The sequence below is a fragment of the Apium graveolens genome, chromosome 7 (assembly GCF_009905375.1).
Source record: "Apium graveolens cultivar Ventura chromosome 7, ASM990537v1, whole genome shotgun sequence".
NCBI classification, from domain to species: Eukaryota; Viridiplantae; Streptophyta; class Magnoliopsida; order Apiales; family Apiaceae; genus Apium; species Apium graveolens.
In genome coordinates this window covers 137,879,973-137,902,260 of record NC_133653.1, presented here as the reverse complement: position 1 = coordinate 137,902,260, position 22,288 = coordinate 137,879,973, and the positions used below count along the sequence as shown (strand labels likewise).

The 22,288-nt window shown below is 36.8% G+C and overlaps 1 protein-coding gene across 5 annotated transcripts in view; it reads right to left on the bottom strand.

Moving 5' to 3' along the window:
- LOC141671254 (serine/threonine-protein kinase TOR-like) overlaps positions 1–22,288 on the bottom strand; it is a 43,941-nt gene that overhangs the window by 9,482 nt on the left and 12,171 nt on the right. For 4 of the 5 annotated variants that reach the window (XM_074477421.1, XM_074477422.1, XM_074477425.1 and 1 more), the window contains 28 exons: positions 21,467–21,597; positions 21,122–21,224; positions 20,866–21,048; positions 19,988–20,080; positions 19,803–19,838; positions 18,686–18,784; positions 18,496–18,594; positions 18,226–18,388; positions 17,994–18,118; positions 17,839–17,891; positions 15,643–15,766; positions 15,374–15,559; positions 15,135–15,287; positions 14,912–15,064; positions 14,608–14,679; positions 14,382–14,516; positions 14,197–14,258; positions 13,831–13,928; positions 12,815–12,924; positions 12,554–12,727; positions 12,398–12,463; positions 4,811–4,879; positions 4,607–4,717; positions 2,869–3,009; positions 2,644–2,772; positions 2,376–2,535; positions 2,070–2,284; positions 346–552 (listed from right to left, as the gene is read on the bottom strand). In XM_074477421.1, coding sequence (XP_074333522.1) covers positions 346–552; positions 2,070–2,284; positions 2,376–2,535; positions 2,644–2,772; positions 2,869–3,009; positions 4,607–4,717; positions 4,811–4,879; positions 12,398–12,463; positions 12,554–12,727; positions 12,815–12,924; positions 13,831–13,928; positions 14,197–14,258; positions 14,382–14,516; positions 14,608–14,679; positions 14,912–15,064; positions 15,135–15,287; positions 15,374–15,559; positions 15,643–15,766; positions 17,839–17,891; positions 17,994–18,118; positions 18,226–18,388; positions 18,496–18,594; positions 18,686–18,784; positions 19,803–19,838; positions 19,988–20,080; positions 20,866–21,048; positions 21,122–21,224; positions 21,467–21,597 — 3,450 coding nt within the window. The remainder of the gene's footprint in view (positions 1–345; positions 553–2,069; positions 2,285–2,375; positions 2,536–2,643; positions 2,773–2,868; positions 3,010–4,606; positions 4,718–4,810; positions 4,880–12,397; positions 12,464–12,553; positions 12,728–12,814; positions 12,925–13,830; positions 13,929–14,196; positions 14,259–14,381; positions 14,517–14,607; positions 14,680–14,911; positions 15,065–15,134; positions 15,288–15,373; positions 15,560–15,642; positions 15,767–17,838; positions 17,892–17,993; positions 18,119–18,225; positions 18,389–18,495; positions 18,595–18,685; positions 18,785–19,802; positions 19,839–19,987; positions 20,081–20,865; positions 21,049–21,121; positions 21,225–21,466; positions 21,598–22,288) is intronic. The other variant, XM_074477424.1, reaches the window with a different exon arrangement.

Below are 22,288 nucleotides of genomic sequence, written 5' to 3'. Positions count from 1 at the left end.
TCTTCATTTTAATTCATATAATGTCAAAGCGTTTTAATGTAATGTGAATTATTATTCGTGTTTGCCAAAACCGAGACATGGACCGATGGAGATGCGAAACAATACTTCTTCACATGTACTTTATTACCCAGAGATAAGCGGACAAATATAGAAAGGAATACAAAACTTTTAGAGGTTTCAAAAACCGTCATGATACTAAAGTTGCTCCAAAAATAATATTATCGCACAGAGGAATGAAAAAGGAAGGTAATGCTGACAAGAAGAAAGCACGAAAAAAGAAGCAACCTACCGATTCACATGGTACAGATAGAACAACAATTTTTGTAACAGAGATCTAAATCAAACCTGGGGATGATTTTGTCCAATCCGTACTAATAGCGACTGTATCAATTCTCTGACGGCGTGATTATTGGAGTGAATTCTAGCAATAATCTGCGGCAACACAACCAGCCATGTGTTGATATTAACATGTGTAAAACCTTTTTGAAGAGCCAGTTGAACCTCTTGGGTAGCTCCATGGTTGAACCATAAGGTTAGAAGACGAAGTATATCCTAAGAAAAGAAAAGGTTGTGTTGCTTTAATAATACACTATCACAGTCAGATTTATTGCATCCAATAAAAACAAGAAGAACCTCCTGTAGAACTAATTAAACAATAAGATATCAAAACACATATTTAAACCTTTCAAATATAGATTAACCAATAAACAAGAAGATCCTAAAAACTTTAGAACTGGAGTCTGGGGTACATATAGGCTGCTAACCTACTGTATTATTTTTGCTCCTATATAAATGTGTGAAGTGTAGGTAGATAAGGACGATACTACAGCATACAATTGTCCTTAACCTATTTATTATGATAGCTTCTGATAAACTAATGCTGCCAGATCCTAATAGAATACTTTCTCACACACACACATACATATACATATATCACAACACGAGGTCTCCCCTAATTGGAGCTCCCTTTTCTTTAAATTTGGGCTTTGAAAATGTTATGGGTCCGCCGAGCCTGCCTATTTGGAATGGTCGCTTTCATACATTAAGATAGCCCACTTCTTTAATCAGCGACCATCTCAAATCCTATAACATTCCTTATCATATTAGTTAAAAAAAGAATTGGTACAGGCAAAAATTCCTTTTGCATTAGCTATCTTTACTATGCTGATATTTATAATTGACTGAGAGGACCAATGTTATTTATTTTGTGAGGCGGACAGAGGCCAAAGGTTTTAGAGGATAGGCAGAAAAGTCACAGTAAACTTACATATATTTATATGAGCCTATACTACAAAAAAAATCTGAACTATGCAAGTACAGTTTTTAGACCTACTACTACTATACATACTAGATAGACGTCTTCAGATTTTAATATATAAACCTCCAATGAAAATCAATGAAAAAATTAATAAAAACGAAAATGATGTCACAAAGATTTATATTTTTAAATGGTTTCTCAAGTACAGATTTAATTAGAGATGAATGTTCTATAGTATGAGCATTGGATAAAAGTACTTCATTTGTAGTACGAAGAGGGTGATAATTGTTTTATACTACGTGCAATGGATATATTTCTTCATATTTAGCACAAAAAAGGCCGATGATAGTAAGACGGAGAGTTTCACTTGTAGAGTGCGAAGAACCACTTGCGCATATGTTCATTACAAAAGGTTATTCTATCTATTTAACTATGTAGTGAGACCATATTGAGATTAAACAAAGAACAACATTAATTTTCTTGTAGAAACGTTTATCTAAATTAACTATTCTAGCACAAAGTGAACCATAATATTGTCAGATGAAACAACTGAACAAGTTCTCCACTCTCCAGCACGCCAAAATATACTTCAATAATATGTCTCATCTTATAAATGCTAAACAATCAATAATATCAGCAACTTTTTCTATTCAAGATGCTTAGGAGTTGAAACCTAGAGGGAATGGCTAACTTAGACACTACATTTTACAAGACCAGGAAATAGACTGTGTATTAATGGAAACGGGTAAAGCGAAAAAAGTCAGAAGAATTTTACAGTGCTTAGAGCTTCTAATAAAATGTTATTAGTCACCTGTAAACTGTCATCTACTCCTTTAGCATGTGCTGCACAGGCTATAGAGTGAAAATATCCGGTGACTGCAGCTACAACAAACTGCCCAGCAACGTTTGAAAGACCTCTTGTAGTGTAATGAGACATCACTGCTGTATTAAAGAGTGCCCACGTATGCCATGCTTTTGCCCACTTGGTAGCAAAATGAGTGGCATTTTTAAATGCGGTGAGTATATCTAAGGACATGCGTAAACAAGCTTAAATTAAATAACAAAACACAAAGACTCAAGTTACTGATCAAGAAATACAGGAAACGAGCTAGGCCACCTTGTATAGATTCATCATCCAAACCAGGAGAAAGTGCCCACTGCCAAGTTCCAAGTTTCAGATATACACGCGCAATCAGTGGTTCACTAGAAATGCCAATCAAACTATTCGTGGTGGATGGTTGGTGGCTTGGTGTACTTGAGAGCTCTATTGCTAAATCCTAAAATTAGATTATATACTTGAACATTATAAAAAATGAGAAACAGACCTACTTACTATAAGAGTTTTGTTGAGAGTCATGTTTCTTCAATTAGAGTTTATACCATACCTTTAGCCTAAAAAAGGCTTCCTTGCGCTTATGGTCATCTCCAACTGACCATTGGTACTCTAAGTAAGCTAGCATTACTTGAGGAGGTCCGTAATACCGTGCATTTTCAGGAGTTGTTTCAGGGTCAAACTATGCAAACAACAAAAACATCACAAAACTTAAAAAATATCAAGTTCATAAACCAACATGAACCTCTGATAAACCTCACAGACATTTTTTGCTCACCTGTAGAAGTTTGACCAAAGTTGACCTTGCTTGACTAATTCTACCACTTTTTCGGCAAAGTGAAACAAACTTGAGCCAAGTTTCACTGTCTTCTATTGGAGGTAGTACCAGTGCCCTGACTGCTAAAAGTGCTTGCCAAACCTGCATATTCAAATTATTGGGAGTATACAAGTGTAAGAATGGTAATAAAGGTTAGATACATGAGTACATAGATCTCAAGACTTCCAGATGACGGAATAAACCACAAGCATGTTCAACTAAATTTCAAATAAAGAAACACACATGTAACATACATATCATGCATGCTGCAAGTAAATATTCAGTTGTTTATCAGATCTTTAATGGTACCCCAACAGGGTTAACAAATCTATCAATTATCAATATATTTCACCTACTCTAAACACTGCCGAGCACCAGCAGAACCACAAGTAGATGCACATTTTATATATAGAAGCAAGGCAGCAATCACAGCGGACCATATATAGGTTCTGTCATTCTTTCAAATGTTTCTGATCACTTACATATCATCTTCTCAAGTTCACTGGTCTAACATTTAAGATGGCACCAAATCTACTAAGTTACTAAATAATGATTTTTTAATCTTAAGCACACTTTAACCCTGCATGGTATTTCAAATAGAGTACTTGCACTTATATCAGGCCGAAAAAATGAGAACTTTTTATAATGTTACCGAGTGCGACACTAGGACCTGTATCCATGTTGAACACTTCCATCCAAGTCACGCCTGCAACTATATAGCTCATTCCAAAGCGGATCTTTAGGAATGAACAATACACCATAATACATGAAACTTTTCATCCAATCAGATACCGACCATGTCAAAACATAGTTCCGACCTATTTAGTAAATATGACATGCTACATAGTTTATCAAATCACTCAGATTTTCTTGATATTGCTAACCCAAGTGTACAACAAATCTCAGCTTCCATGCAATTCAAATTCTTTCATAATCATTGCATACTCACCATCCTATGACTAAATATTCTGCTAAAGAGGATACCCTTTCCCTATCAAAGGCTAACACACAAAGGAAAGATTGAACTGATACTTCTGAATTGCTCGGAGGATGCACATTTAGTACGCTTTCGTGAGACTCGTAATAGTGCTTCAATGAACTCTTTGGTCCAATTGAAAAATTTTCCATGCTGTTGCAGGGAAATATAATATCTCTATGTTCCGCACCTTAAGCAGGAGTGTCCCGTACAACCATATTTCTGGAAAAAGGTCTTCCTTCTATCACAAAAAAAAACAGGAAAATCCATCCAAGATCTATTATCCCACGTTATGTTATGCTAAAACTCCTTATTGTCCTCTGCAGCAAACTAAATAGTAAAAATAATTTCCCAGCTTATAAAGCTGATCTGGACCTTCTACTTTTAGGACATCTCCAACAAGTAGACATTCTACAGTGTCATCTGCTAAAAATTATATTCCTTTCAAGCAAATTCAATATTTTCTTATCCAAATCAATACCAAGGCCACGAGCTATATTGCAGGATGTCACTCAGATGACATAATCATGTACCAAAACCCATCAAGATAGATTCAGTTATTATACATTCCAATGATACTATGCGTATAATCGAATAACAGACTCAAATAGGCTCAAAGGTTATGGCATTACATTATATACAATCATTTTTATGACAATCTACTTCTTTGAAACCTACTTTATAACTTGTACTGATCAATGGCAAAAAGACAACAGTATTCACCTCAACATTTCGTTTTGTTCCTTTTATGCGCTCATTCCACATGTTGCGTATAAGGGCTCGGCGTCCTTCAGCAACAGGGTTTCCCACCGGAAGAGTACAGTAATCAATAACCTTTTGCAATCATAGAGGATGAATAAATATCAACTCCTTGCAGTTGCATACTTATTTGGAAATGTGTTCAGCGCAAATTCCAGTATAATTTACCTCTTCTAGTTCTGACAGCTGCTGAACACGAACCATATTACTGTATGCACGTTCATAGCTCTCTAATACCTAGCAAAGGGAAAAATAATTCAAGATATAATTTACTTTCACGGTGCACATCCAGGTTATAAGGTTGAGTAGAGATGCAATATGACGGATTTGTGCATACAGTCAGTAACTGAATTAAAATTTCCTAAAAGAGGAAAATAGAGGAGCAACATGTTGTACCATTTAGCAACAAAAAAAAATCTCACCGAATAATGGTATCTATGCAATAATTTGAGGAGCTGTGTGAATCACTAATGGAATAACAAAATGGAACTCCAGTAATCCCATGTTAAGTCACCAACTAGGCAAGTTATACAGACATTATGATGCATTTTCTAACACTTCTTATTAGAATTGCCTTTGGTCGGTGTTCTTACACTGGGTACCAATAAAAAAAAAAGCACTTTCATCTGATAAGTTCTGGGAGCTAGTTAACATGTACACTACAGTTGATATTCCAGATGTGCTTCATTTTCAGCAAGGAGTTCGCAAAACCAGTTTCTTACTTAGAGTCACGAGTTTACACACCAAAGTGGGATTTGAGATTTTAGTAACAGCAGAAACTGTGACTGCATTTGGTGACATGAAGGACAAGTTAGTGACTAGAAATTTAGTACTGAATACAATTACACTTGTGCCAAAATCATGCATATCATTATCTTGGAATAGAATCAATCTCTGTAAAATTTGGATGAAAAGTAAAGATTAAGCAACTAAAGAGGTACTTATTTATGGAGGGTATTTGATTCAACCTGAAGCTACAACTTATTAATATTTGACTTTCAAAATTATGGAAGTATTTGGCTACACTTAATGTCCTCTTACAAGAAATGAATAAATCTAACCAAACACCAAGAGGATCATAAATAAGTCCCTCTTTAGTTTCTTAATCTTTTCAAACTCTTTGGGATGCAGTATTACCAGTATTCCATGAAGCAACACATACATAAGTTCTTATATACTTATAAGTTTTTCACCACTCATGTCCTCATCCAAAAGGCCCATAAATGTAATTTTCTTAATAGCAACTTCACTAAATTTACTGTTAGAGATGATGTAAGCCACATGATGTCAGCATGCTTATGTCATCATTAGGGTTTACTTTTAACTACTTGGGGACCAAGTTGTGTTTCCTATAAGATAGGCAGCAGCCTCCCCTTTGTAATATAACAAATATATCAGATTTAATATATACACATTGATGTTCTCCCATATATCTCATTCCATAACACACACACAGCTGTTGCACACAGCTATATACACTTACCACATACACACATATACACTGCTAAGATGGTATCAGCGCAGGATTTAACATAGAGAGGGAAGAACTCAAATCAGAAACACAACAGGGGCTTCCAGTTTTTAAGAAAACAAAGAATCTCTCTGTTCCGTTGAAAAAATTAGAAACTCAAACACAACAAAACAAACATACAAAGCCATTACAATACTGAGCACTGCAAGACGACCTCGCACCAAGAATCTGGCCTGAAATATCCTTCTGACGCGCTCTCACGCGGCACCAGATGCGCCAAATTCCGGCTGTACGCGCTACACGTTCCGGCGCGTGGGAACTCCCTGTGCATTTTCCCGCGAAATTTGTGTTGAACTTCTTGCTCGTCTACTCACTCCAGGCTGATTTGTGGTACCCTTTCTTGAATCTGAGTTTTTTTTACCTTCTTTAATGTTTTAAAGCTCTGCTGTAACTGCTATTATTCAGTATTTGTTTTATAATATCCACTCGAGTTTACATATTCGCTCGTTTATATTGAGGGAGAGAACCAAAATACAAAAAAAAAACAAGCCTATTCCAGTGAGAAACACACACTACGTATATAAAAATATATACTTAGTAACTTGGGCCCTTGAGTCTTTTTTTGGGTTCAAGTCAAGGCTTGATCCAGATTCAAAGTTTTTTCATTTGAATATTATTTTAAATATAATGGAGGAAGTTGTTGATACCACAAGTGAGGTTACTGCTTCACGTAGCAGTAAATCAGGATTTCATAGTACTCCTTATGTGAGTCCTAAATTTGACGGAAAGAATTTTCTTAAATGGTCAAAAGCTTGCATGAGTGCGATGCAAGTTTTGACGATTGGGATTCTGAAAACGCCATACAGTGACAGAATGCGAGTCTCCTACTAGGACGATGACTGCTTCAGAACTAAACGCTTTCCGTCAAATGATGACTCAACTGAACACCACTCCACCTACAGCTCATTCTGCCCGTGCAGATATATCTTGTCACTTAATCTCCGATAAATGTCCTACACCATGGACTATTGATTCTGGAGCATCAACACATAACTAAAAATTCTAATTTCCTAGAATCATATCGCAATGAAACAGACAATGTTCTTCTTGCTAATGGAGCTCTTGCACCTGTTCATAGACAGGGCTCGTGGTGTTTTTGTGTGGACAACCGGGCCTTAAACAAGGTCACGGTCCCTGAAAAATTTCCTATACCCATGATCGATGAGCTCTTGGATGAATTGCATGGGGCATCAATATTTTCGAAATTGGATCTTAAATCGGGTTATCATCAAGTGAGGGTCCGCAAAGACGACATTCCCAAAACAGCATTCCGAACTCATGAGGGCCATTACAAGTTCTTGGTTATGCCGTTCGGCTTAACCAACGCCCCTGCTACATTCCAAGCCATCATGAACGAGGTTTTTAAGCCTTATCTTCGTCGTTTTGTCCTTGTTTTCTTCGACGACATATTGGTTTACAGCCCAAGTACTACGGAGCATTTAAAACATGTGAATACTGTCCTGGAGTTTTTAAAACAGCAACAATTGTATGCAAATCATTCTAAATGCGAATTTGGGAAATATGAGGTGGCCTACTTAGGGCATAAAATTTCACAGGGGTAGCAGCGGATCCTGCTAAAGTTCAAGCCCTAACAGATTGGCCTAGGCCCAGAAAGATAAGGGATCTTCGTCATTTCCTCTGTCTTTCGGGCTATTACCGCAAGTTCATTAAGAACTATGCTAATATTGCCTGCCCACTCACAGAACAGTTTAAGAACGACGCATTTGCGTGGAATGATGGGGCTACAGAAGCTTTCGAAGCTAAACAGGCTTTAATTTCGGCACCAGTCCTTGTCATGCCTAATTTCAAACAACTTTTTATTCTGGAAACTGGCGCATCTGGATTCGGGCTTGAACGAGCACCCCGTGGCTTATTTCAGTAAGATTTTGAGACAGAGTGCCGGATTAAAATCCATCTACGAAAAAAAGCTGATGGCGATCGTTCTTGCTGTACAAAAATGGCGTCCCTACCTACTTGGACACCCATTTATTATTAGAACGGATCAACGCAGTTTGAAATATTTATTGGAGCAAATGGAGGGGGTAATGGACTACCAGAGGTGGGTAATAAAACTCATGGGATATCATTTCCAAACTGAGTAATAAGCCGGGAAGTATTAATAAGGCAGCTGACGTGCTGTCGCGGGTCGAATGGGAAACGAAAGAACTGGAAGCCATGATTTCAGCAGGGGGCATTGAAGGGCCAGAAATTCTGAAACTAATCGAGGGAGACAATTTTCTCCAGCAATTAAAAGCGGATCTGAAGGTTCGTAGACCCTGTCCCAAGGGGTATGAGCTAATTCATGATATTGTGCGTTACAAAGGACGGTTGGTGGTGCCACATAATTCCGAAGTGGTCAACATTCTGCTAAGTGAATATCATGATTTCCCCATCAGAGGGAAATCGGGAGAGTACAAAACCTATCAACGCTTAATGAAGGAGTGGTATTGGGTTGGCATGAGAAAAATGGTGTCCAAATATGTGCAAGCATGTTTGACGTGTCAACAACAAAAACATTCTTCGTTGATGTCAGCCGGTCTTTTGCAGCCCCTACCCATACCTACTCGCATATGGGAGGATATTTCCTTACATTTCGTGGAGGGGCTACCAAAATCGAAGGGGATAGACACCGTGCTTGTTGTAGTGGACCGATTGTAGAAATATCCTCATTTTATCAGTTTACGCCATCCCTTCACAGTGCCCGTGGTTGCTCAAGTGTTCGTTAAGGAGATAGTTAACCCCGCAGCCTGCACTATAGTATCGGACCGGGATCGGGTTTTCTTGAGTTTATTCTGGAAGGAACTGTTTCGTGTGCAAGGTACTCAATTAAACCGCAGCACGGCTTACCACCCGTAGTCGGATGGATAGACTGATGTGGTGAACAAAACACTTTAAGGGAATCTCCGTTGCTTTATTAATGGGAAACCACGAGAGTGGGGAAGTGGTTACCATGCAGAGTACTGGTACAATACGTCCACCCACACATCAACTAAGCAATCGCCTTTTGAGAATGTTTATGGTAGGCAGCCTCATTTGGTTCGTTTCACCACTAACAGCACTGTTGTGGCGTCCCTAGAAGAACAACTCATTGAACGTGATGCTGTTTTATATGATTTAAAGGCTCATTTGGTCATATCTCAACAAAGGATGCGGGGTTATGAGGATAAACATCGTAGAGCGCTGGAATTGCAGACTGGGGAACAGGTTTTCCTCGCCTGCAACCTTACCGTCAAGTTTCTTTAACTAGTCGAATGAATGAGAAGCTGTCTCCCATGTACTACGGACCATTTACAGTGCATAGCAGAGTGGGACGAGTAGCCTACCGTCTCAACCTCCCACCGTCGACAAAATTCATAACGTTTTCCACATCTCACAGCTCAAAAAAGCAATCGGCAACGCCACAGTTTCAGCCAACGTACCCCCACAAATAACATCAGAGCTGGTTTTCATTGCTGAACTGGAGTCACTGTTGGAAGTAAGGTCACCAGATACAGGAGACCTATCTTTGACTGAGGTCTTGATCAAATGGAAGGAGTCGCCAGTTTGGGAAGCTACTTGAGAAAATTTCGAAGCAATGCATCTGCGTTCCTGACTTCCACTTTGAGGACAAGGTGGCTCTTTGGGCCCGGTGTAATGCTACATCCCAACACACAAATGGACCATGACCAACACTAATCACATATGCTCGTAACAAGGCAAAGAGTAAAATGGCCTCTACAGCAAAATAACAAGGGCAAAGAAGTATTTTCACAGGAAACAAGTAAAGAGGGGAGTAGAGAATTAGGGTTGGGTCATTGAAATATTTTGTAATTGGATAATCGGGTCTGGGAGAGTTCCAACCTCTCGAAAGTTGGTTTAGTTTCGATTGTAGTTTGCATATCGTTTGTAATTTGCAATTGATTCATATCAAACAGTTTATCAGTTTCATTTAAATAGCATTTCAGTGAGTTTGAATATTCTAAACAGTTTTTATTATATTAATTGGCGGGTGAGTCTCCAGCAAAGTTTAAGTGGAAAATTGCTTCATCCTCTTATCGGCAAGTTGGGCATGAGTGATATATATGCATTAACTTGAGGGGAAGTGTTAGAAATGATGTAAGCTACATGATGTCAGCATACTTATGTCATCATTAGGGTTTACTTTTAACTACTTGGGGACCAAGTTGTGTTTCCTATAAGAGAGGCAGTAGCTCCTCTTTGCAATATAACAAATATATCAGATTTAATACATACACATTAATGTTCTTCTCCTTCCATATATCTCATTCCATAACACACACAGCTATATACACTACCACATACATAGCTAAGATTTACGCATAATAGAACCCCTTTTGGGTTTCCTTTTCGCTTAGCAATCAAAACAATAAAGGCATTGCTTTGTTTTTAAACCGCATTCGCTGAAAGGCTAAGATTCGGAGCTTCAAGTATGCATTTAAATACGGAAAAAGCGGAACTACAACAGAGATGGGGACAGGATAAAGCAGTGCAGATTATAGATAATAAGGGTTATTAACTAGCTTAGTAAAAATGTAGCTTCTTTAAGTGGCCCAAAAAACACTTATCTAGACCTAGCATCAGAAAGGCTATTTAAAATTCTGCACACAGAATGAATGTGTGCACACATGTGAAGCACGGATGCGGGTGCGGGGATTCGTGGTGCGGGATACAGAAATTCGGCAAATTTGAAAATATGGGGATTCAGGTGCATGGTGATACGGCAATTTCAAAAAATTAAAAAAATATATAAATATATAGATATATGATATATAATTGATTTAAATAAATTATTTACATCAATTTTATCTATTAAATCTGGTTACTTTATTTAAAAAAGAATTGATTTTATTATTATAAGTAAGAAATAACCATTAAATTTGAAAAAAGAAGTTAACAATTTATTCCCAAATATATAAAAAAAGTCATTTAGAATTACTGTACCTTGAACAGCTCCATCGATAACATACATGTAGACATACAATACATACACACCTACCACCATACATATGAACACAAATATGAAACAAAAATAGATTGCCAAACAAATTTACACAAACAAATCGATTGAAGAATAACAGATCCCTCTCCCTCTCCCTCTCCCTCTCCCTCTCCCTCTCCCTCTCCCTCTGTGTGTGTAAGTCATCGCTGAAATTAGGGCTGGCTTCATTGTTTTACCATGACTGAAAAATGACCAAACTTACCCCTCCCGCACCCCCTCTCCCGCACTACCCCGAATCCCAGCCAAGTAATACGTGGATACGCCGGGTGGCGCACTCCGTGCGTATGACGTCGCACCTCCGCCCCGACACTGCACCTGGTGTGCAGTGCAGCACCTAAGTGCCGCATCCCTGCTTTCCAGGTGAACACAGATATGGAGGCATTTGGTTCATGGTCTTTCAACTCTATATGTGAAAATCTGGATCCTATTTCATGTCTTAGTGTTTATTGAAGAATTTGATTGTTTGGAATATGAACCTCATTCTCATTAATCTGGTGACCTACTCCGCAATTGCAAAATAAGATTTTAAATCATTTCATTTCCATTGTCATCCCTCTACATATATGTATGTGCTTTATCATATTTAGAAAAACTTGGGAAGAAACAAGTGAACTTTAAACCTCTTCAAAATAGGCAAAAATAAATGTAACACTGCCTATGGCATGTACAAGTTAGGTTTGTAAAAAAAATAACAACTGTCCAACCAGAGCATCTCAGACTCAATGCATTAAATTGGTACTTGGCGGGCTAAATTATTGAACAGCACTAAGTAATTGAAAATCTCATTACACACCTCAAACTGCATTCATGGCCAATTTGGCAAAATGCTGCATCGACAAAATAATTGCAACAATTAAAACGGTAGGTAGATCATTAGAAGATTAGTTAACGAGTTGGAGGTTTCAAAAAGATGAGTATATTCGCCCAAATACAGATATAAAAATCTAACTGAAGCAGCGAGCTCAGTGGCCAAACATTAGAAGAGAAAAATGCCCCCAAGTATTAGGGGCTTACCCAAGTACAGAGTGTATTTTACTGGCATACTTGTAATTATTTGGTCAAGTTCTGTAAAAACAAAAATACCCCTATGCATGCACAATATAAATCCTTTGTATCTTACCGAAATTAGGTGAATACGTATAGCACTGATCTCTTAGAAAAATAGTTAAAGAGTTGAAGGTTTTAAACAGATCATATTCGTTCAAATTAGATATAAGAAACTAACCAAAGCAGCAAGCTCAGTGGCCAAACATTTCCTCGCTCTCTCAACATATTCACGAGCCTCGTCATACTGAAAAAACAACGCAAAATCTAGATCAGATCTAAGTAAAAAACATTAGAATTTGATTGACAATGTGGATTATGGACCAAAATATGATACCTTCCCACGACGAACTAACAGGACAGCCCTGAAAAATGTGCCATTACTACCTCCATCACCAGTAGCAGCAGTATTTCCCAACACCCTAAGTTTGGTTTCATCACCATCATCCAGTCGAGAAACATATTCAGCCATCTTATCCCACTCACCCATGTTCCAGGCGGCGCTTGCAGCCTGGAATAGTCAGATTACAAAATATACACTTTAGTAAAAGCAAAAGTAAATTATTTACGGATATGCTATAGTCGGAAAAATAACAACCATAGGTGCCATCTCTAGTCGAGCAGCTGGCTCAGCAGGTGTCCAGTATTCCTTGCACAGATTGTTGAGTTCCTCCCAACGAGCCAATGCAGCAAGACATCTCATCCGTCCTGCAAGAAGAATAGGGTCGGAACATCAAATTAATGTATACTAGCATACGCAAACCATCAGATTACAGCAGCTTAATGGTTCCTAAGATCTCGGTGTATGTAATTCATGAATCAGTACTTTTTACTAAAAGTGCCAGTTCATTATAAGTTTAATTAAACATAACATCAATTTAAATAAATACAGTGTAAATTGGAGCTGCAAGAATAGGAATTTCAAAAGCATGAATCATCATGAGGCAAAAACACAAAAGTACCACTAGCAGAACTTGCAAAAAAGAAGTTAAAGAAAATGCAATTTCCCCAAAAGTCAAAACAAAGATACATAAGGGTAGTTAGATAATTGGGGTGTTTGGCGCAATAGAATTTATAATATTTTAGCTGAAGAGTGCAGAACAGTATATGTAGCAATTCTAGCTAAAGAGTTTGGAATAGATTTCTTAGCAACTAGAGAGCAGAATATATGGGGCAATAGATTTATAATATTTTAGCTGAAAAGTGCAGAACAGTATATGTCGCAATTTCAGCTAAAGAGTGCGGAATAGATTACTTAGCAACTAGAGAATCCAGAGCTTGAAAACTTACAACCGATAATGAGAAAGCACGACTGAAACAGACAGACACATCATTTATATGCACTTACAAACAACACCTTCAACATTAGATTACAACACCACTTAATACCTACAGCGCAACACCTCCTCAGGCTTATGGTTCAGGTACAAAGCGGCATAAAGAACGATTAAATCATCTACAATATTTTTATATCTGACCATTACACAAAACATTGTTGTAGAACATATTCTTGCGGAATCAAAATAGCCATTTATGATTTGCTGAATTGCATACTGAATAGTAATTCTAAACGAAGTACAGATATCTATTTATCGTAGTAATACTAACACAAACCTAGAGTGGCGTCTAGAACAAGATGAGGATTAGATGCCTGAGTGGCTTTTGCTGTATATGCCTTGAGGGCATCATCCCACCTCTGCAGTTTCTCATACCTTCAAGTGTAACAAGTTATGTCAGAAACCTTGAAAATTGGCACAATCATAATGAAAAAATTGAACTATTATTAAATACCCCAGCTGATATTGGATGTCATTCATGGAATAGGAGATCAAAAAGAAATATGAATAGGACAAGAAATACACCAAAAGTACTTACGAGGCAATACTACAATGCCAATCACCCCCCCCAAAAAAAACACGCACATATAAACACCTACAGTCCTACACGCCTCATGAAAGATAAATAAGATTCAAATGTTACCATGACTCTTTAAGTTGTACATCCATGTTTTGCTGGGCGTAAGTTAATATCCCAACTGCAGCCTGAACCCGAAAACATTAATTAATAATTCGTTGAATTTACTTGAAATGAAATCGGCTTAACTATGACACATAGTCGAAGTAACTGGCTTAAACTAAGAAAATCTTAAATTATAAATTAGACACCTCATGCTGATGTAACTGATTATTTATATGAATCAAAGCTTCAACTACAGCAACAGGGTTCGCGTCCATCCTTTTTGTTCGGGCACCTTCGAATTCCATTTCTTTATAATGCAAAGCCTTTGCAAAAGCTCGACACTGAAAACATGATTGATAGGTCAAAGGCAATCATGACAGAAACATCAATAAATTTCGATATCATTAAATAAATTATTCCCACAAGCAGCACCTTCTCAGCAAGAGCACCAAGCAATCGGATGTCTATAGGAAGGGGTCTCTCGTCATGTTCCATGAATTCAGCCTAAAAGATAATCATTTTACTGGTTGATCAGTAAGCCAAAGTGGGGGTCCACATACAGACATCATTCATTATTCAGAAAGTATTAGAGCAATATCCTTTTTCAATAAGTTGAATCTACCAGAGATACAGTATCTGCGTACTAAAGAGTAACATAACATGCTTCTAATGTGCCCATTTAAACAGTTTTTATGTATACTTTTTTGGCGCTAAGATATAGAGAATATATGCATACCAAATTGAGGAGTGTCGCTAGAATATCAGGTGGAATATTAGGCGAAGAGAATGCCATCTCTAGGCTACGAACTAGTTGTCTCTGACTAGCATCTTTCAACTGTGACCAGCAGCTAACAAAACCAGCTGCAAACAGCTCTCGTCCAACAAAGGGCTGCAAACTCCCATATTAAGTATCATGATTCAAAAGATAAACATATTATACTATGGTCAATTAGACATACCTGTAACTGTGCAAGCCTTGCACGGGTCCGTAGAGCCGGTGAGGGAGATTCCTTCAGAAGTTCAATGCTAAAATGTCTCATCCACTCTGCCCAATCTTCTTTTGTACTGCGCTGAGATGCCTCCCCCGCAGTTCGTAATTTACCCTCGTTAACCTATAAAATAATACACTTTAGATCATTCCCCACCAGGTAGCCACCATCCACAATATCAAAAGGCTGTAATAAGAAGAGAAGAGAACCTGGTGAATTTTGAGCTGTCTATGCACATCCAGTTTATCCTCTTTCGAGTCATTCTCCACATCACTCAGTGGATCACTAATAACCTCAATAGGAAGTCGTCGATTAAATCTCTGGGCAGCTGTGCTTCCTAGAATAAGTGGCTCCCGTCTTTGCAAGCGCCCTTCAATTTCCTCAAATTCCTTATGCTGAAAAGACATTTTTTGCTCACGTCAATGATTGCAAGATTCACATGTTGAAATATAGCATGTCTACTGAAACAGAATATTACTCGCAAATGATGTTCCAGTAAGATTTTGTGAATTGACGGAATGAAAATGGTGAAGTCATCTCCAAGGGTGTGAGCAAGACAAGAAAGTGCATCAACTGCATCTCTTCGGAGCTCATCATTTCTCCTGTATATTTTTTTTGAAAAAGGACGATTCAAGAATCAATAAGATATCCAGCCCATATTAAGCTTGTTTTGCATAAATAAATTCCTTCTACTCCCGGCATTAGAAATGGAAAAAGTGCTTAATTGCTTATCCTTTAGATCCCTAAAAGTTGCAGGGAAAAGGATAGATAACATGCACAAAACTACAAAAGAGGATCTGTGACAGGGGGATCTAAATGCTCAAAGATTATATTCATTAAGATAAAAGCTTGCATAGCTCTCAGTGTTTGGATGAACAAACTCTGAATCTTAACATCCTCACCTTTAACCAAGTTCCTTTTCTTAGGAAAAAAAATTGGAAACCTGGCGTAAGACAAGGATAAGCAAGGAAAAGAATGGATTTGGGTTCATCCAATCGCTGAATAACCACTACCCCTGGGATTCTCAACCACATGAAAGGAAAATATGTTATGATTGCAACCCATAACAAGGGAGAACAATCCTCAATCTCATATCAATCAAACTCTTCTAATTAAAAATATTAAGTTTCCTTATAAAGAGGAGTAAAACCCAAAAACTTGTCCCACAAGTAAAATCAAAATTATAAAAAAAGGGTTATTCCTAACAGTACCATTGTACTTTTGGCTTTTCCGTTTGCTACCAATCAAAGTTTTTGACTTTTAAGTGACACCATTGTACTTTTGACTTCATTCATCTAATATCATCGTCTCATGCAAACGTTAGTCGAACATTTTAATATTTTGGGATATTCTTAATATAGCATTGTAAAATTGGCTTTTCCATTCAGTATCATTAAATGTTTTTGACCTCTATATGGTACCATTTTCCCCTACTAAAGCCATATAGCTTCCCATAATTTTCATAATTTACCTATACATTCATATAAGCATTCCAAGTCATCTATCAGTCTCATATCCAATTCTCTAATTACAATAGACTTTAATTACTAGTTCAAAATATCAACTTTTTACTTTAAATAGAGATATAGACACACATATATATACATACAAAGATATAAAATCTTCTCAAGAGATGAATATTTATAAGTGTATGTGTGTGCCCGCGGATCTGCCGGAAAGATTTAAGAGGATTTACTTTTAATGTTTAATTAAAAGTATCAACCATTGTTATCACGAAGACGACTAGTCGACGACTAGGCAGCGACTAGTCGACGACTAGGCAGCGACTAGTCGACGACTAGAGAGCGACTAGTCGACGCGAAGGTACTCAGGCGCCGAGAGTCTCGAATCCCAACTTTTCATCGACTAGTTGACGTGAAGGTCGCCCAAGAGTCTCGTAACCCGACTTGGGTTCTTCATAACAATAATTATGGTGTACCGTGCATATATTGAACTTACTATTCTATTACTTTCGACTTAAATTATAAAACTAACATATAATTATATTATATATTAAATCAAGTAATTATATGTATAATGAACATTTTGCGACTTTTTCGACTGGTCTTCACAAAGGTACTCGGGCGTCCAGGGTCGACTTGGCGTCGTGATAACCTTGGTATCAACTTGTGATTTATTTAAAAGATATTCCTGATGGTACCATTATACAATTGACTTTTTCATTTGATACCCGTAAGGATAGAGTTTGGCTAACAGATGACTAACAAAGTGGTATTATATGAATGAAGTCAAAAGTACAATGATGTCACTTAAAAGTAGAAAAAGGATTGCATGGTACCAAATGGAGAATTCATTTGTACAATGATACCATTAGAAATATCACTAAAAAGAAAAGGGTACAAATCCATTTATCCATTTAATTATTATAATATTGTACTATAAATATATTAATTTAATATAATTGTACTCTCTAAATAGAATTACAACTAACCCTAATCCCAAATAATAACATAAAATAAATACATTTCAATGTTTTAATTCCTTGTCCGCATCAATCCCAATATAGTTTAGGTATTTGAAGTTACACCTATATCTAATTATGTATCAACGTAACTGGGTTGGTGTTCGGTAGGCAGGGAATAAGTGTGTTTAGAACATGTACTCGTGATACAATGTATGTAAAATGGCTGACCAACAAAAGGAGAATACACACCCATCCAAGACAAGTTTCAGATGATGCACAAGCGCCGATATATGACCTGTAACCTGTTAGAAATCAAAAGTAACGTGAAATTTACTCATTACTAAACAGGCATGCATATACACTACCTCCACTAACTCTTGAAAGATTGACAGTCAAATGCACACCTGCACCCGGGAGATCAATCTCGTCAAAGTTTTGATAGCTGAACGCCTAATATCCACAGAAGCATCCACTTTAAACAAACGAATAAGTGCAGGCAGAAGTAGATGCATATGTTCATCCAAAGTCCCTATAGTACCAATACAAACTTAGTTTCCTCGAAACTCATAGACATATTCAATCATAAACAAGATGCAGTTGAACTTGCTAAATACATCAAAAACAAACAGCACAGACCACCAAATACTTCAAGGGTGTGAAGAATGTCAGGAACATAAGTATAATCATTGCAACGTTCAGCATCGCTCATGACTTGAATACAGCATGGAAGAATAACAGGAAGATATGTTCTAAATTCATCATTTAGCGCCAAACAAAGTTGTTCAACTAGGTGCAGAATCTGAGATCATAGACCAAACAGATTAACATAGTGTCAATAGGAAATGATGTAACAATAATAATTGACAATTTATATGAGAGCATGCATTTGAACGAAGCCAAGCTTACTGGAGATCCATGCACAGAACGATTAGCAGCAGGAAAACTAAAGGATGACCACAACTCAGATATCAGAGACAGCAATTCTGGTAGATATTTACGAATGTGCTGCACATAGGCAATACAATTAAAAATAGCCATATACAAATTTTATAATGACAAAATCCATAAACAAGTGCACGAAGAAAATTTAATATACCTGACGCACTATTGAAACCAGTGTACCAAGTTTCCAAGTTATGTACTCCTTCAGACCATCTTCACAAGTACGGACAGTGTGGAAAAGATCAGGTAAAACCTACATATATATTAACAATTTTATAGCCAAAAAAATATTTAACCTGATATTAGAAGAATATAGTTCAATAGCAATATTTGATTTAAAACATATTAACTTATTTTTTAAGTATCAAACTTTAAATGCAATTTCATCATTTTGATCAGCACTATGGACCTCACAGACCACTGATGTATTCTTGTATTATCGTCAAAGAAAATATCAATCATCTGTTGTGCAATGCATGTATATTAAAGGTCCATTGAATAATAAAATAATGTGCACTGGTATAAGTTAAGTACCCCCTAATGAAAGAAAATTCCAGTTAAACATAAATAGACCCTTTGAATAATTGTAACAGTGTAACTAATAACAAATTTTACAAAGTCCAAATTATCATTCTACATTCACAAGTTTACTGTATGGGCTCATTTGCCTCGGATTTCTCAGCTACAGAGTGCACATTTGGCCACATTTACCTAGGAACACTGGTTGATATTCATCACCGGTTGATATTCATCATCGGTTGATATTCATCACCACACAGATTTATGTACTCACCATGACACCATGTATGTTTAACCTTGCCTCTGGTTTCTCAAAATGTTCAAACATGCCTCAAGTTGTTACGAGAAGTATCAAAAATTTCCAACTAATTGTCAATAGGCTAGACTCATACCAAAAGATTGACTGAACACCGCTATATGAGCCAGAAAAGAATACTGTAATACTCCCGATCCATATCATAAGAATGGCCCATGAGTAGCACAAAGTTATACATTTAGTCATAACTTTATGATCAAGAGTCCTGATATTTTTTCATAAAAGAATTCTCACATATAATCATAAATTAAGACTTGTGACAAAAAGATATAAGATTACCTCCTGCTTCAGTATTTTTTTTATAATTTGTCCATACATAGAAAATTGGGTGAAGTCGAATGATATAATTATCACATAAATTCGGTATATATATCTTATACTTAACTCAGGCAAATTATAATAATTATATCCATAAACGGGAGTGCTTTGGACTAACCTTGGGTAAGTAAGGAACACAGCCAAGACCCATCGACTAAAGCTCGCATGCAAAAAAAACAAGATAAGAAATGATAATGAGCAGAAGTAGCAATAATTCTGCTCAAAAACAATGTAGACACACTTACGTGAATTTATATAATATTATATTACAGAACAATTAAAATTCTCTTGAATCACACCAACCTTAAATATAAACACTAGAGATCCAACCACTTTCTGGTGGTAACTAGATAAGGAAGGATCCCTAAGAATTTGCATCAGGGAATTGATTGCCACCTGAAATAAATGTCTGTTAATTAGAACTTAAAACGCAAGAAACTCTAGAATTTCTGTTTAAAGACAACTCCTGGAGTTATTAAAGAAAAATATATACAATAATTACTCATGAGTAGAGATTAAATAGCAAGTATAACACTTCATACTACTGTTTAATGGCAGCCTGGTATAGACTGCAGTTATGAGGATTAATGAAACTGGCGATCAGCTCCTAATATTTCCATGTCATCATTATGAAAGAAAACAATAAAATATTTTTATGAGACATCCACATTAACACTATGCTTCTGAGTTGGGATTAACGAAAGAAGAGAAGAGAAGAAAAATTAACAAAACTTTCTTCCCAAAGCATGCCAAGAGATCCAGAAAGAAAATTCCAAGAATTTTCTCCCATAATTTTTTTTCCCAAAAATGGGATGATTGCGAGAGAAGCTCTAATACAACTTTCTAAATAATTCCTGCCATATCTTTTTTCTCAAAATTTTCTCGTCTTTCAATAAAATACTAAGGAGCACACAATAGATTTTTTTTTGTTTCTCTCCTTTCACTTTCTTGTCTTTTATCTACTCTTCTTCAACAAAAAACACTGGATATGTTCACGATGATCCAAGGACGAGTGATTCCTAACTGAGATTGATGGATAAAATGGCAAGTTGGATAACTTATAAAACATAACTATATAGTGTCGACCCTATGAAGATATGATCAAACAGTTCGCTAGGTCCTAAACTTTTATTTCCTGGAAGGTTTCACCCGTTATGGACTTTCAGCCTTAAAGGTCTTACCGTGGAAAAATAATCTTCTGATGTTGCAAAGGATGGCCAAAGATCCATAGGCAATTCATCTGTAGACTGAATGTGTTGTCCAGTATCACTAGCTGCCCGGGTGACTTCACCATGTGACCCCGGCAAGCTCTGTTGATTCCGCTTATGCACATGGGGATCTAGAGCACCCATTATTCCAATTACCTATTGAAAAGAAAGAACAATGTACACAATTTCATAACATGAAGAAAGATTAGTCATTAAAGCTTGCAACTACCTTCAACACTTCTCTCCTTGTAGACCATGCAAGCTCACCATTTAGCAATTTTAATAGCAAGCCAAGCAACTGAGGATACTCGTTATATGGAGCTATAACGTACCTGAAAAATTAAGCAACACCAAAGAATTTGTTAGTTCAAATCTTGGCATTTTGACAGGCTACCAAAAATAATTGGGTTCACCAAACTCATCTATAGAGAGTGTTTCTTGACAGGACTACATCATCCTAGCAACGGTAAACTGGGGTCAAAGGTTGCAGCCCAACATACTAAACCCAACCATCAAGTTACATAGGAATGTGAATCAACCAAACAAAAAATATCATCAAAAATCAATGACATACCCTGTACTCTGTACCACTTGACCAAGAGTTGAAACCGCCACTTCACGTTTTGTGGCGGCAGCACCATCCAACAATGCTTCAACTATTAATGGCATGAGTTTTGAGATATACTGTCTCATCGCAAAACCACCCTAGAGTAACAAAAAAATAAGAGGACATTGTTAGATATATATATAGGCAAATGATAAAATAGTAACTAAACTTAAAATAGAAACTAGAAACTAATCTAAGCCACTAGATCAATCTAATCTAATGGTCCCCCCTTAAAGCACCATACCCAACTAATCTGCACCCTCCCACACAATCTCAACTTTTCCCCTCCGTTTTTAATTTGATTTTTCCCGTCAAACGGTAAGGATTTTTTTAAATCCGACTTCACTTTATTTTTCTCCATCTCTCAACGATCGATTTGCATACCATATGTGTTATATTTCGAAGTAATTTAAAAAAAAAAATTGGTTTCTAGATTCTATTCTAAAATTGGTTTCTATTGGAGTAACCCCCTATATATATATATATATATATAATTGCACCATTCCTCTCCACTTAAACTCCCACAAAATAATTTCCAAATTTCACAAACCGAAAAACCCCTTCATTTGCTACAGGCATTCTCCATAGAATAATGATTTGAGGGTTATCGAGTAAAGGTGGATACATTTTATTCGAGATAGTGAAAATATCCATAGAAGATTAAAGATAGATTCTGGTTCCAGGCCACCAATGATGGTTCATATATTCAAATTCAGTGAATACTGTAAGATTTATGATTCAATGATTTTTACTGGTCTCCACTCAGAGCTACCATATTGAATTTTATTT